The following is a 12,567-nucleotide window of genomic DNA, read 5'->3' as shown; positions in this document are numbered from 1 at the left end:
GGTCAGAAAGGAGAACTAACAGCATCTCATCACTGATAGAGCAGCGACACACGAACTGTGATACCTCAGTCCTCCCATCCACAGTAAGAGGCTTGGAAGAACAGTTGACAGTAGACGTGATTCATACAGCAAGCATCTCGCTCAATTTTGTCCATCATTCATGTTTATCTTATGTAACCAAAAGAATCATGAAAAATTCAGTTCTGTGGGATATGACATTGATGTTTGGGCTACCCCATTGCATTGACCTGCAACCTAGGTCTCAGATACAAAAGAGTCCTATGAGAAATAGGAATAACCTGCAAATATCAGGAAAGCAGATGTTCCTTCCCAATAAGGCTTACAGATCACAGTCCTCTCGGGCAGAAACGTGGCTCACAACAAAAACTTGGGGGAGGGGACTAAGAAGAAGGATTGAAATGTAGGGCTACATCTAAGATAAAGCTCTTTTAGAGAAACAAGGCAAATAGCAGAAAGACATTTCTGCTGTGCAAAACCCAGCATGGCCCATCTTCACCTGAACTGCCCACCCACAGGGTCTAATCAACAAAAGCACATGTTCCACTGGCGAGGGACAGGCCAGATGGGTAAAGACGGACAAAACAGAGGGCCTCTGCGAGGTGTCTGTGACCTCCGCTCTCCCAAGGCACGAGCTGAAAGTCATCACTCCAAAAACCTAATGGAAAAAAGGGAGACTGTTGGGGTGGAGGGAAGAGATCAGACTCTGTATTTGAGATTCTGGGAGCTGAAAGAGAATAAAAGGCTAGTTGAAGCCTTAGCAATCCACTCTGCTAAAAACCCTATGTGCAGGCACAGAACAATGCTGATTTTACACTAGAAACCAGGAAACAAGGTGGAGGGAGAATGCAGGACAGCGCTGTGTTTCTACCTTAGGATTTTTAAGTACACTGCAGGATTTCTGTCTCAGAGTACTCATTGAGTTACATCAGACTGTAATGGCCTGTTGATTTTGAGAGATTACGGCAGCGCTGCTGATGCAGGGGGAGAGGAGATGGAAGGAAAGAGACGATGTGATGTATCAGCCAGTGTGCGCACACATTTCAGATGAATACCTACACTCCTGTGTGAGAGAGACACAGTGGATTCACAGTGAGACCAGGACTGGGAGGGGACTGTGCATGGGACCCTGTCAGTAATCTAGGCTGGCAGAGCAGGTGGTTTTGGTCCATCCCTGATCCCCATTTCATTCCCCTGGGGCAGCAGATGCCAAAAGCAACATTTCTGCAGGGGAGTCCCATCCAGGGCTGGCAGGACCAGAGGCTCATCACATGGCATGGCACGGCAAATGTAATGGAGGAGGTGAATCCTGTGTGTTCAAGGCGCGCGGCGTGTTCCTGAGATGGATTCAGTCTCACTCTGCCAGGCTGACAACTTTGCCTGCCTGCCTTTCTCTCTCTCCTGTATTTCACAGAGAGATGGTATCCTTTCCTTTTCCTTTCTTTGCTCCCGGGCACAAGCAATCAAGAACAAAGGATGAAAGAAAAATGCAGTGGGGGGGAGTGAGGCGGGGGAGGGACATTTGAGAGTTAGGGAGCAATCTTTAGCAGAGAGAAGAGAATTTAAAAAAAAAAAAAGAAAAAAAGGAAGAAAGGAGATGCAGAGGCTTGGGAAAAAAAACCACAATATGCAAATGAGGCAGAACAAAAATCAGAGCTGGAAAAAATAAAATCACACCAAACAAACCTACCTCTCCATAAGCTCTCTGTCTCTCAGACAGGGGGATGCCATCAGGGTGAGGGGTTCCCAAAGCCTTCTACCACCCTCCATCTGCAGCAGACACCCGTGGCTCACTGCAGGCAGGCAATCTGCCCTCTGGGGCATAGCGAAAGAAGGGAAGAGGGAAGAGTAAAGTAATTCTGGAGCAGTGAAAATCCTTGTTTTCTCTCTGAGGTAGGGAGCTGTGGGGCAAACAGAACCAGCCAGGTGCTTCTAACATGATGTTTGTCAAACAATCTGATTTCAAGCTTCACTGGAGTAGTCCCTCAGCAGCTGCTTTAATCTACCGCAGCACTTCTCCCCCACAGCAGGCTGTGTTCCCCTTGTCCCTCCTGCACTCTTCCACCAGGACAGAAGTCCCCCAGCAGCAGAGAGCTGTACCCTGGCTGGCAGCAGGTTGCCTCGCAGGCCAAACCACCTCACACCACACCACAAGCTAAGCAGGATCAGGCTTGAACTGGAGGTTTCCAAAGGGCATCCAGCTGCACAAGGAAAAGGGGGATTTTGCTGCTGCAGATTACAGTACTACTCTCAGTGCAGAGCCCTCACGCTGCTCAGAGGTGGGTGTCCGCAAAGGTGGCCTCTTCCCTCTGGACCGTGGAGTAAATAACTCATCCATCAGCTTGTTCATTAGTGACACTGTAGCTGGTGTTGTGTTATGACACACCATAGTGCAGTTACCCTTCTACTCATCATCATTTATTTCTTCTCCTTCCAAGGTATGGCAAAACATCAGTGCGTGCTCCTCACCTGGGAACAGTGAGAGGTGTAAACGGGAACTAGGAAGCAGCAGGATTCCTGGCTTTTAGACCAACTCTGGGGCTGACTCACCTGAAATGCCACTTTTTAGCACCAGTAGTACTCTCCTTTCACATCAACAGCAGCTCCTTCCCCCCAGCTTTCTGTTCTCCTTCCTGCCCACATTTCTACTCCAAATATTAGTAGTTGTTTTTCCAGTTCTGCCTGCAAACACCTGAAGCTAGGGACCTATAAGCTATGGGTTGGTCTTTATGAAACAAAACATTTAAAAAATTTATAAATATCAGAAAAATGGATTATTACATTTACTTACTACCAAGGAGCATCATTTAACTTAGTAAATATTAACTGCTTAGAACCACAAGTCACAGCTGTGTTGCAAATGCTAGTTAGAAAACAATTTCAAGAAGCTGACAAATTCCACAGCAGAGGTGTCTACGCACCAGCGGGGCGTGTAAAGGCAAAGGCGAAGCCTTGCACTGTATTTTACAAAGGACTGCAGATATCAAGGTAGAGCGGAGAAGGGAAGCTGTGCACGTATTGAGGGCAGTAAGTTGTCTAAGGGGAAAACAGCAAGAGAATAAAAATGCAGCGGTGAGGAGGGGAGGGAGAAGAGGACAACAAGTTTTAGCAGGGAATCTGTGCCAGGCAGACTGGTAACCGCAACCGCCTGCAAAGGTCTCTCACACCTCCAGCAAGCAGAGTGGCTGCAGGCACTGGCTGTATTTCCCAGGAGCTCCCTTGCTCCCAAGTGCGACTCCCCCACCCCAGAGACCCATGGGGAGGCAGAGCAGGAAGACATATGATGTCTCAGTTCACATTTTAGCTGGGTCCGTGTCCCTATCAGTAAGAACAGCCACCACAACTGACACTAATTGGTTCTCTTGTTGTCATGCTGCAGAGGTGACAAGGACCACATGGGCACAGACAAGAAGCCTCCCTCTCCCCGGTCCCCTCAGGTCACGGCTAGGTACCCAGGTAGGAATGGTGTGTGTGCATAGCTGGTATTGCCACAATGTGTGTGATGCTTGCTCCGTGAATAAAGAGCATCACTATCTGGAGCTGTCGAGCCTGCGTCACTCACTGCAAGAAGCGGGGGGGGCGGGGGGGGGAGACAACTACCAGCTTAAACCAGATTTTACTGGTAGGAGCACCACCACAATCCAGGCTCTCAGGGACTTTACAAGGGAACCTGAAACGTTACCAGCTGCAGTTGCAGCCTCCGTACCCTCCTTCAGCCTGGAAAAACAACAGTTAGCACACGTGTGCGTTAGTGCATGCATGTGTTTGCATGAGCCTGCAGTGCAAACATATACAATAAACAGAGTGAGGAAGAAAGAGATTGTTGTTTGAAGCTCAAAGAAGCTATTTGTAAAAATCAGTGTGCAAGTGAGAATGAAACACAGGCAAGAATTACTTTCATCTTTCTGGGAGGGAGAGGGGGGCAGGGAATTAAGCACACACACACCCGGAGCAATGCCCAGGAAGAATTACGCCGCTCGTGATAAATGCACTTTTCTGGTTCTGTGAAAAATCTGACATAATGAAAGTACCTTGAATGCAATTACCAGCACTTGTTTAGCGTGGCAGGGCATTGCACTGCCACTGGGCTCACTCCTCTCTGCTCCCAATTAGCATGCCAAGTACTCCAGCCACACACATGGGCTCACGGGTCAGGGATTGGCGCGGAGGAGCAGCAACCAGCTACCTGCCCTCCAATGAGGGAGCGAGCAATGTGCTGGAAAGCTCCAGCTTCCTTCATTTTACATCCTCCCATCCCTATCACACTCTTTTCCTCCACTCCTCCAGGGTCTCTGGAGGCAGTGATAAAAACCGCAAATTCTCCCCCTCCTCTCTCAGCTGGTCTCATTCACAGCTCATGGCAGACCCAGTTTCCTCTGGGGACTCACTAATGAAGACGGCCAACGTTAATCTCTTTCCCCCTCCCTGACGGGTCGATTTATAGTTCCACGGAGAGTCCTGGATTGCAGCCAGAGGGCTTGACACATTCTTCTTGTTCCAAGACGGAAGGGGGGGAAGAGACAGGCTTGCGCACACACATACACTGAAGACACACGCACATTTATGATTTGGATTTAGCTGGAAGATGCAGCTGGAAAACCTGTTTACCTGTTTCGAAACGGCAGCTGAAGGGAACAGCACTTTTGCATATATGTGTACACTCCAAACATCTTTGTGTTTCCATAGCACCTCTTTCAGCCCAAAGACCCCAAATCACAGGGATCACTCCCTCATCACCAGGATGAAATAAAGCATCAGTTGTGTGCCAGCAGCATTACCCGTGAGTCATTAGGAGAGGAAGCAAATGATAACTTCTCCAGGATAAACGGCAGGGGGAGGGGAAGGGGAAATTTTAGACGGGCAGAAAGTAATGAACTGGAATCTGGCCAGGACACAGAGGTTATTGCCCCCTCATCTCATGAAAAGTGCGGTGGGATCTTTAACAATCGATTGATCAAGGCCTCGGCTCTACCTCTCATCCATAAGAGGTTCCAGCAATAGTTGCAGCTTCTCCAAGAACGATGCTGGTGCACGGGCTCAGGAGCAGCTCAGAAAGAAATGCACCCCTCTGGTACCCTCCCACCTGCCTTTCTACAGCACTGCGTGGCATTGCCTGCACTGGAACGCCTCGGACTTGTCATTCCCATGGCTGCACCTCCAAAAGAAACTGGACAGAAGGAAAGACTTGGATATTTTTTTACTACTGAGCTATAAGGGAGCATCCCTTCCTCCCCACCAGCATTTCATTTGTTCCCCACTTGGCCGTCACTGTCGTAGCCTCACCGCATCCCCTAACTTCATGCTATGTGTTTAGTTCAGTTCCCCGTCCGCACACCGGACTCACCCGCAATGACAGCACGGCTCTGCTAATAGGGTCAGTCAGTGAGCTACTGCTGCAGAGCCGCAGGGGAGCACAAAACACTGGCTTTATTCCTGTAAGACCTATACATTACCTCCTCGCCCCCGCCCCCTCAGGAACCAAGTGGTGGATTTAAAAGGAGCACTGTCAAGTTATTTAGGCCCATTATTTTGCACTAGAAGAAATGGCCTTTACAAAGCTCAATGGAAGCACACTCTCATTCCATCTTTAAGTAATCTTGAAGGTTTCAATTGCAGGGCTTGTAAACCACAATGCAAAAAAGCACAGACAAATAGATCAGATCAGATATGAGACTGCCCAGACACAGAGTTCCACTTGCCAAGCTGACTGCAGAGCAAAAATAGAAATGAACGCTGCACGTAATTATAGTATTTTACATTTCCACTGCACTTTCCATCCTGAAAGATCCCCAAGTGCACACACATGTGCATGCATGTGCATACAGAGAGGCAGGACGTTGGGAAAATTCACTTGCTTGTGAAAGAGACCAAGAAATCGTGGTCCAGTAATAACAACTTGTACTGAACCAAAGCCTTAATTAACACACACACACACACACACACGAGCTCGTAGAAAATCATTATAATGTGAAACAAGACTAAGCCAAGCCACTGCAATCTGTAGATCAGCAGCTCCAGCACTTCTGCTGCTGCTCAGCGTTTCCCCCAAAACAGAAGATTAGAAACTGATCTTTTATTAGCTCTCACCCTCTGTTTCCCAGCGAAGCCCAAGGTGCCAATTCCACTTTGCTACCGCAGGACAGGGGCAGCTCTGCAGCTGTTGATCCCCAGCCTTCCCCTCTCCTGCTGTCGAGTGCTTCGCAGCCTGTAAGCATGCACATCCTCCAGCCCTGTGGGCTGCAACAGCCCCATTTTGCAGATAGCAGAGCATTTGAACAGGGGAACCAAAGCCAGGGACAGTGCCCTAACCACGGTGCTCCTCTTTCCCTCCTGACAAAAGAGCCAGCGTCAGGTACAAAGGCCTGTTCTCTACTTGCGTGCCACCCAAGATGCTCTGAGCAAGGATGAAAAGGGCCAGGAAAAAAGAGCTCTGGAAGATAAGCAGGAGCAAAGACATGACACACTGGCAGAAACCTCCAACTTTCTCAGGAGGCTGGGAGGCAGGGGAGAAAAGAGCAGGCGCTAGCTCGATCCTCAGCCTAGGATGCTGGGTCACTCCCTTCTCTTTCCCACATGTCTGTGGCAAGTCAGTTTTGTCTTCCACATATTAAATATCTCAGAGCAGTTTAAACTCCCATCTGAGCACACAGGCGTTTTGATGTTGACTTGTGGCCAAGCATATGAAGAATGGGGGTAGGAAGTTCAAGAGGAGACCGAGAAGGCAGCGGCTCTGAGGGCACTACAAAAACGAACTGATAGGTCAGGAGAAGGGAAGGAAACAGTCTGAGGTTACGAAATGATACAACAGCTGACTAGAGCTGGGGTTTTGGTTTTTTGGTTTTTTTGGTTTTGTTTTTTTTTAAATGACAAACAGGAATCTCACCAACAATACAATGTAATCAAGTGTAGTACGCAACTACCAGTTCAGGGAAGAGCCTCCCTGATAGTAGCTCTAGCCCTTACACTAGCATGAGGCTGACACCTGCTTTTGATGCCCCTCACAGAAGAATCCGTTCACTCAGCAACATGCTGCAGTCAAGTCTGAGGATCGGCGAATGACCAGCACGTGCCAGTCTCAGCAGAGATTTTGGGGAAGGAAGAGATTTTTGTCAAGGACACTGCAGCAACACCCTCCCCTATACTTAGGGAAACAGCCATGGGATTGTTAATGTCCAGAGAGGACTCCAGGTTTTAATAAGGTCACATCTGAAAGAGCCCCACATAATAAGCTGCATGGAAGTCAATTTATCGACCTCGGCACACAGGGCTAAGTCAAGCCTGCTGGGATTCAAAGTTGTGGTTGCAGGGCGTGTAGGTAATTCATACCTGATGCTCAAGGCCATCCCCTCTGGCTACAAATGGGAGACCAATGCGATTTCTTAAATTTCATTTAGTTTAATACTCCAGTGCATTATTCAGGAACGCAAGGAAGAGGCTGCTTAAAATAGGATTTTTATTTTGACAATGTCACTTTAACAACAAATAGCTGGCTGCTCAGTTCCCTTAGCTGGCAGACAGCAGGTGCTCAGCTGTCTGATTTAGCAGCAGCCGCAACCGTCACCACGAGCTGCTGGGTGCAGTTCACAGGCTGCAATTCCCTACTCCCCCCAACGGGACTGCAGATTCCCAAGGAGGGGGAAGGGCTAACGGGAGTGAGAGAAGAGGCGCAGGGGCACGCTTGGGGTGCAGGATTATTAAATTAGTGAACAAATGTCACTGCCACTTCATTGGGACACCCTTGTTGGACCCCGATGGGCACCCATGTCAGCTGCCTTCCCCCAGCCTTGTGTGTTCCCCCTCCTGCGTAAGGGAATTAAACACCGCAGTCAGAAGACTCCTTTCCCCTCCCAGAAATAACATGCCCACTTTTTACCTGCATGCAACATCAGCAAGATACTCCATGGTCTTCTGAGACACTCCCCAATGGCTTCCTTTTATGAAATCAAATCAATGTCTTCAGCTCTGCCTTAGTAAACAACCAGAAAGCAAGAAAACCATGTTGCACAGCCTTGTGCTTGTAAAGCCTACAGAAAAGCAGGGCTATGACAATACATCTTAGCAGAGGTGATGGTACAGCAAGTGTCTTATGGCATGAGATTGCTAGAGATGACCTTAAAATAATCTTTAAAATTAAAAATAGACAGGTGCATGTGACTTTGTGGTTTGTTTTTTGTTTTAGTTTGGGGATTTTATTTTATTTTTTAAAACGTACTACACAAAGAACATCAACACAAAAATTCTGGCCATTTCCTTTACCTCCCCCATCTTCCCCATCTAGCAACAAAAGTTTTTTCTAGGCTGAAAGACTATGACAATCAGCGGACCAAGAAAATTACGTCCTCCTGAACAGCGAGAAGCTGAAAGCTGTGATGTTAAAAGGGAATGAGATTTTACTCAGCCTATGTCAAATTCTGGTTGGTCTGCACTTGCTTTTGCTACTGTCTATACCAAGACTTGTATTTATTCAGTTGTTTTAAGCTGAAGACAGCCAGTAGACTAAAAATTCTCCTACCTACAATTAAAGTACTAGAGCTCACAGAAACATCCGTTATACCTCAGCAGCAGTTCTCTAACTAAGCCCCCAAAAAATTAAAACACAGAGCACGCATTACTCTTTATTGTAGCCTTAGCTATATCAGGGTTGATGACAGTACCATTTTTTAAATCCATCATGGCGGAGTGGAGGGGGGAGATAAATTGGTACAAGCCCAGTGTGAAACAAGCATTCCCTTTGGGTCATCTTTAAAACTAATCTGGACATGACACTAGAAAGCACACTTAAGAAGACAAACAAAAACCTTCCAATTGTTTTATAAGCATACTATCAGTGGAAGACGCCCGAGTAAAAATAATACTATATGACGGTATTAGCTGACTGTTATTGTTGGCTACTCAAGCAAAGTAGGGCTTCAACAACCCAGAATTTACAGGACTGGGAGCCTGGTGGGTCTCTGGTTTTGATTTTGTGCCAATTCACATTCACTTATGCTCCTGGATAAGTCATGATGCCGTCAGCAACTTCAGCCCAGCTGGAAAACTGGGTTAAGAAAGCAGTGGACGCTCACCGAAAACTAGGGCTTGCCTGCACGGGGACACACAGGAGAGGCAAGCTGGAGCACTTTAAGCAGATGGGTAAAATGGCATTAAACCCCTGTGTGGAGAGATTTACACAGAATGCAAATGTGTCCCTGATTTGCCTGCTTCACTACTAAACCGATTTTTACTAAATCAGCTGAAAGTTAATTTAAATCTAAATAAGGGTATGGTCAGATCAGCCAAGCAATCCAGTCAGTGCAGGCTAACAAGTTGCCGTCCTTTCAGTTAGATATCGGTAACTCACCATATGTGCTTCCAGTCTTCTGTAACGCAAAGAAACTTACAGTATCCTCAAAGAAATCTCCCACAAACTGTTTTTGTGCTACTTAAAAATCAGAGGGGACAGTTTGGCTGGGAGTCAGCAATCTGGTACGTTGGCAGGGGCATGCTACAAAGGATGTCCCTAGAGTTGCCAGTCTAGCACTGTTCCTCAGCTCCAAAATTAAATAGACAGTCAAACTTTTAATTTTCCTAAAAAAAGACAGAAAGCTTTGACCCTGCTGGGATGCTGCCTCAGGAACACCCAGAGATGTTGCCACCAAGAAGGGGTATTCATCTGCAGCAGGACATTTTCCAGCACCACAGTCACTTGACAGAAACAAGAAGCCAGGCGAGGGCTGTTGGCAACTCTCACGCACGTTACTCCAGGACTGGGCAGGGACTCAAGAGAATGATTTCCCAACCTCCTCCCAACAGTGACCCCAGCTGTGCCCCTGCCTCAAGAGATGCTAGCATGCCTTTATTGCCTTGACGAGAAGATGCCTCTCGTGTTGGCTTCCTCACTTGGAGGAGGCCCCCCAAACCACGCAGGCTCAACACTGGGTGGACAGACCTCCTGTGAGTAGACACAGGGGTCAGAGCTCATCGCTGAATACAGGGGAAATACAGAGCTGGCACAGTAGCTGTTTCCTGAGGAACAACAAGTTGCTGGCACCAAGAAAAATGCTGTTTTATAGTTTACCAGATTTTCTGTCCTTCCTGCCCCAGGGTTACATCACCCTTGATTGGGATTTTATAAGAATGAAAGTGCAAGGATGGAAGAGAGATGCCACTGCTCCCCCAACCCTCTTGCATTGGGAGGCAGCTGGGGGTGTCCTCAGTCCATCGTACCGGTCCATACCACAACCCCTTCCAGCCAACCTGTCAAAGATGTTAGGGCCATCCTCTCCCGGCTGTTCTATCTAATTGGCATGCACCAGTGCCAGGGCTCCTCGCTGCTTGCTCTCTCCCCCTCTCACCAGGGCTATGCAGCATTAATTTTCTCGCTCTCCTCGTGCATGTTTCTCCTCACGGCTCCATCAAGCACACCTCTGCTCTGACCCGCAGCCCCGGCCACCGGGCTCCTGACCCCCAGGACCCACAGCTGCCCCAGCCCAGCTGCCCCCCAGCCCCGGTGGCACTCTGTGTGCGTTTGGAACAAGAAAGCAGCAAACCCCCCCATCGCCCTGGGGAGCCAGCTCAGACCGCCAGCCTCATCCTGCCTGCAGCTTAACTAGCACGTTAAGGCTGGATGGGGAAAATACCCAGCACCCCACCACCCACACCTCCCTCTGCAACCCCGCCAGCTCCCTCCCCTCCCCAGCTCGCCACCGTAGCATAAACCCTTTTGTTTCTCGTGAGAAATATGGCAATTATTTCAGAAAAATCTCTCCCCTCACCACTGGTAGAAATACCACAGTCTGAGACAGAAGCTCTCTTGATGATCGCAGACGGTAGAATATTCCAGAAAAAGAGGAAGATTTGGGGAGGGGGAGGGGAGGAGGTATCTGGGATCCAATCTTCTTCCTTTCCCTGCCAACCCCCCTCCATCTCCAGCAGATTTCATTTGTATCATCAGGATTTCTGTGAAATTTTCACCCAACTCTCCCTCTCTCCCATTTCAACTCCTGGCTAAGCTCAGTCAAAGGTGTACAAGAATAACACGCTGCTCCACTTTTCTCAGGGGCTGGACAAGTAAGTCTTCAGCTAGCCACATGCAAGCCATTAAAAATATATTAACATACCCAGCAGGGTCTGTCACTTTTTCTCTTCCTCCCTCCCCCCCCCCAACACAGAGAGGGAAGAAATCTTGCCACAGTAACAAGAGGTTTTCATCAAGTCTCATTACCTCAAGCACAGCCGCGCACCACAGCCCCCACAGAGAACAGCCTTCGGTTCCTGCTGTCATTAAAGGAACGAAGATCTTAAACAAAAATTAAACCCAGGACAGCATGAAGTTGGGAGCACACAAACAGATAAGGCAGGGAAGGGTGCGTGAAAGCTGAGTGGAAGAGCAGGAGCAGAGCCACCAGACAGGGCTCCACTCAAGCAGCTCGGGAGGGATGGGGCAGGTTAAACATGTCATGCAGAGCGGGGCAGGGGCAAGTATTTTCAAAGTTTCAAGCCAGCATCCAGAGGTATGCTGTATTTCCCAGAAACTTAGTGACACAGCAACATCCTGGAACATTAATAAGGCTTAGGGTAAAACTAGACCAGCAACTACGATAAGCAAGAGGCTTTTTCTAAGATGTTGCACAACAAGGATGGTTTTGACACACATCCGTTTTTACTCCAGGGGGTCCTCGACCCTTCTGAACAGCATCATGGCCCACGCTTCCCAGAGCAGCTGCACAGCACTTCTTAACCTGCAGCAGCTGCTCTATGCCTGAAGCAGGTGGCTGCTGGTGTTACTAGTTTGGGAGGAGGGTTTGAAAGGCAGGAGGCAGCAACTCTACATTTAAACAAGGGATTTCTATACCAGGGGAGTGTTAGTCAAAGGGCTATCAAGTCAAAGTGCCCTTAAACTGTAGTTTCTCAAGTATTTCTTTGGGCAAATCGCTGGGTCAAGCAGCTTTCCTCTCCACCCTGGCTACTTTAATCCAGATCAATTCCCTGATCCAGTTCAGTGTGCAGCAGCACGTTCAGCTGCACTGGCACAGCTGAACAAGCAGCTCAGGAGCAGCAGCAGCAGCGGCTGCAGAAAACAACGCTCGTAAAACTACACCCTCGGATTCAAGAGGCATGGCACTTAGCCCCAGGAGAGCAAGATGCTGCATGCAAACCCCATGAAAACAAAGACAAGGGAAGAGGGATACTTCATGCACAGCTAACTGGAAAGAGATGACCTGAGCCAAATAGGACGTAGAAAAAGAAAAATCTGGTGACAGTGTGGCCATGTTTTATGCACCTCTAGATGAGACATAAGTTTTATTTCTCCCATGGAAATGGGGGAAAGCAAAAAGCTCGCCCTTGTGAAGCAGGCAGTACAGTCAGGAAAGGCAGAGCTCTGCAGAAGAGCTGACCATGGCAAAGCACCAATGAAAGGTGGACAAGGACCTCTGAGGAGCAAGGAGGAGGATGAGAACCCATGGCCGGTGAGGAGTGGAAACTGTGTGAGGACACCACAGAAATAGCTCCCTGGCAGAGCAGTGAGGAGCAGAAGGAAGCCAGGACATGAACTGCATTACACAGAGG

At 48.4% G+C, this 12,567-nt stretch overlaps 1 protein-coding gene across 4 annotated transcripts in view; it reads right to left on the bottom strand.

Annotated features, from left to right (window-relative positions):
• TCF20 (transcription factor 20) overlaps positions 1 to 12,567 on the bottom strand; it is a 134,358-nt gene that overhangs the window by 102,056 nt on the left and 19,735 nt on the right. For 2 of the 4 annotated variants that reach the window (XM_072867848.1, XM_072867804.1), the window contains one exon: positions 7,892 to 7,984. The exons of the other annotated variants lie outside the window; for them this stretch is intronic. In XM_072867848.1, coding sequence (XP_072723949.1) covers positions 7,892 to 7,897 — 6 coding nt within the window. In that variant the 5' untranslated portion in view covers positions 7,898 to 7,984. Of the gene's footprint in view, positions 1 to 7,891; positions 7,985 to 12,567 lie in introns of those variants that run through there. 4 annotated transcript variants of the gene reach the window in all.

Source organism: Ciconia boyciana, chromosome 1 (assembly GCF_034638445.1).
Source record: "Ciconia boyciana chromosome 1, ASM3463844v1, whole genome shotgun sequence".
Taxonomy (NCBI): Eukaryota; Metazoa; Chordata; class Aves; order Ciconiiformes; family Ciconiidae; genus Ciconia; species Ciconia boyciana.
This window is presented reverse-complemented; position numbering and strand designations above follow the sequence as displayed.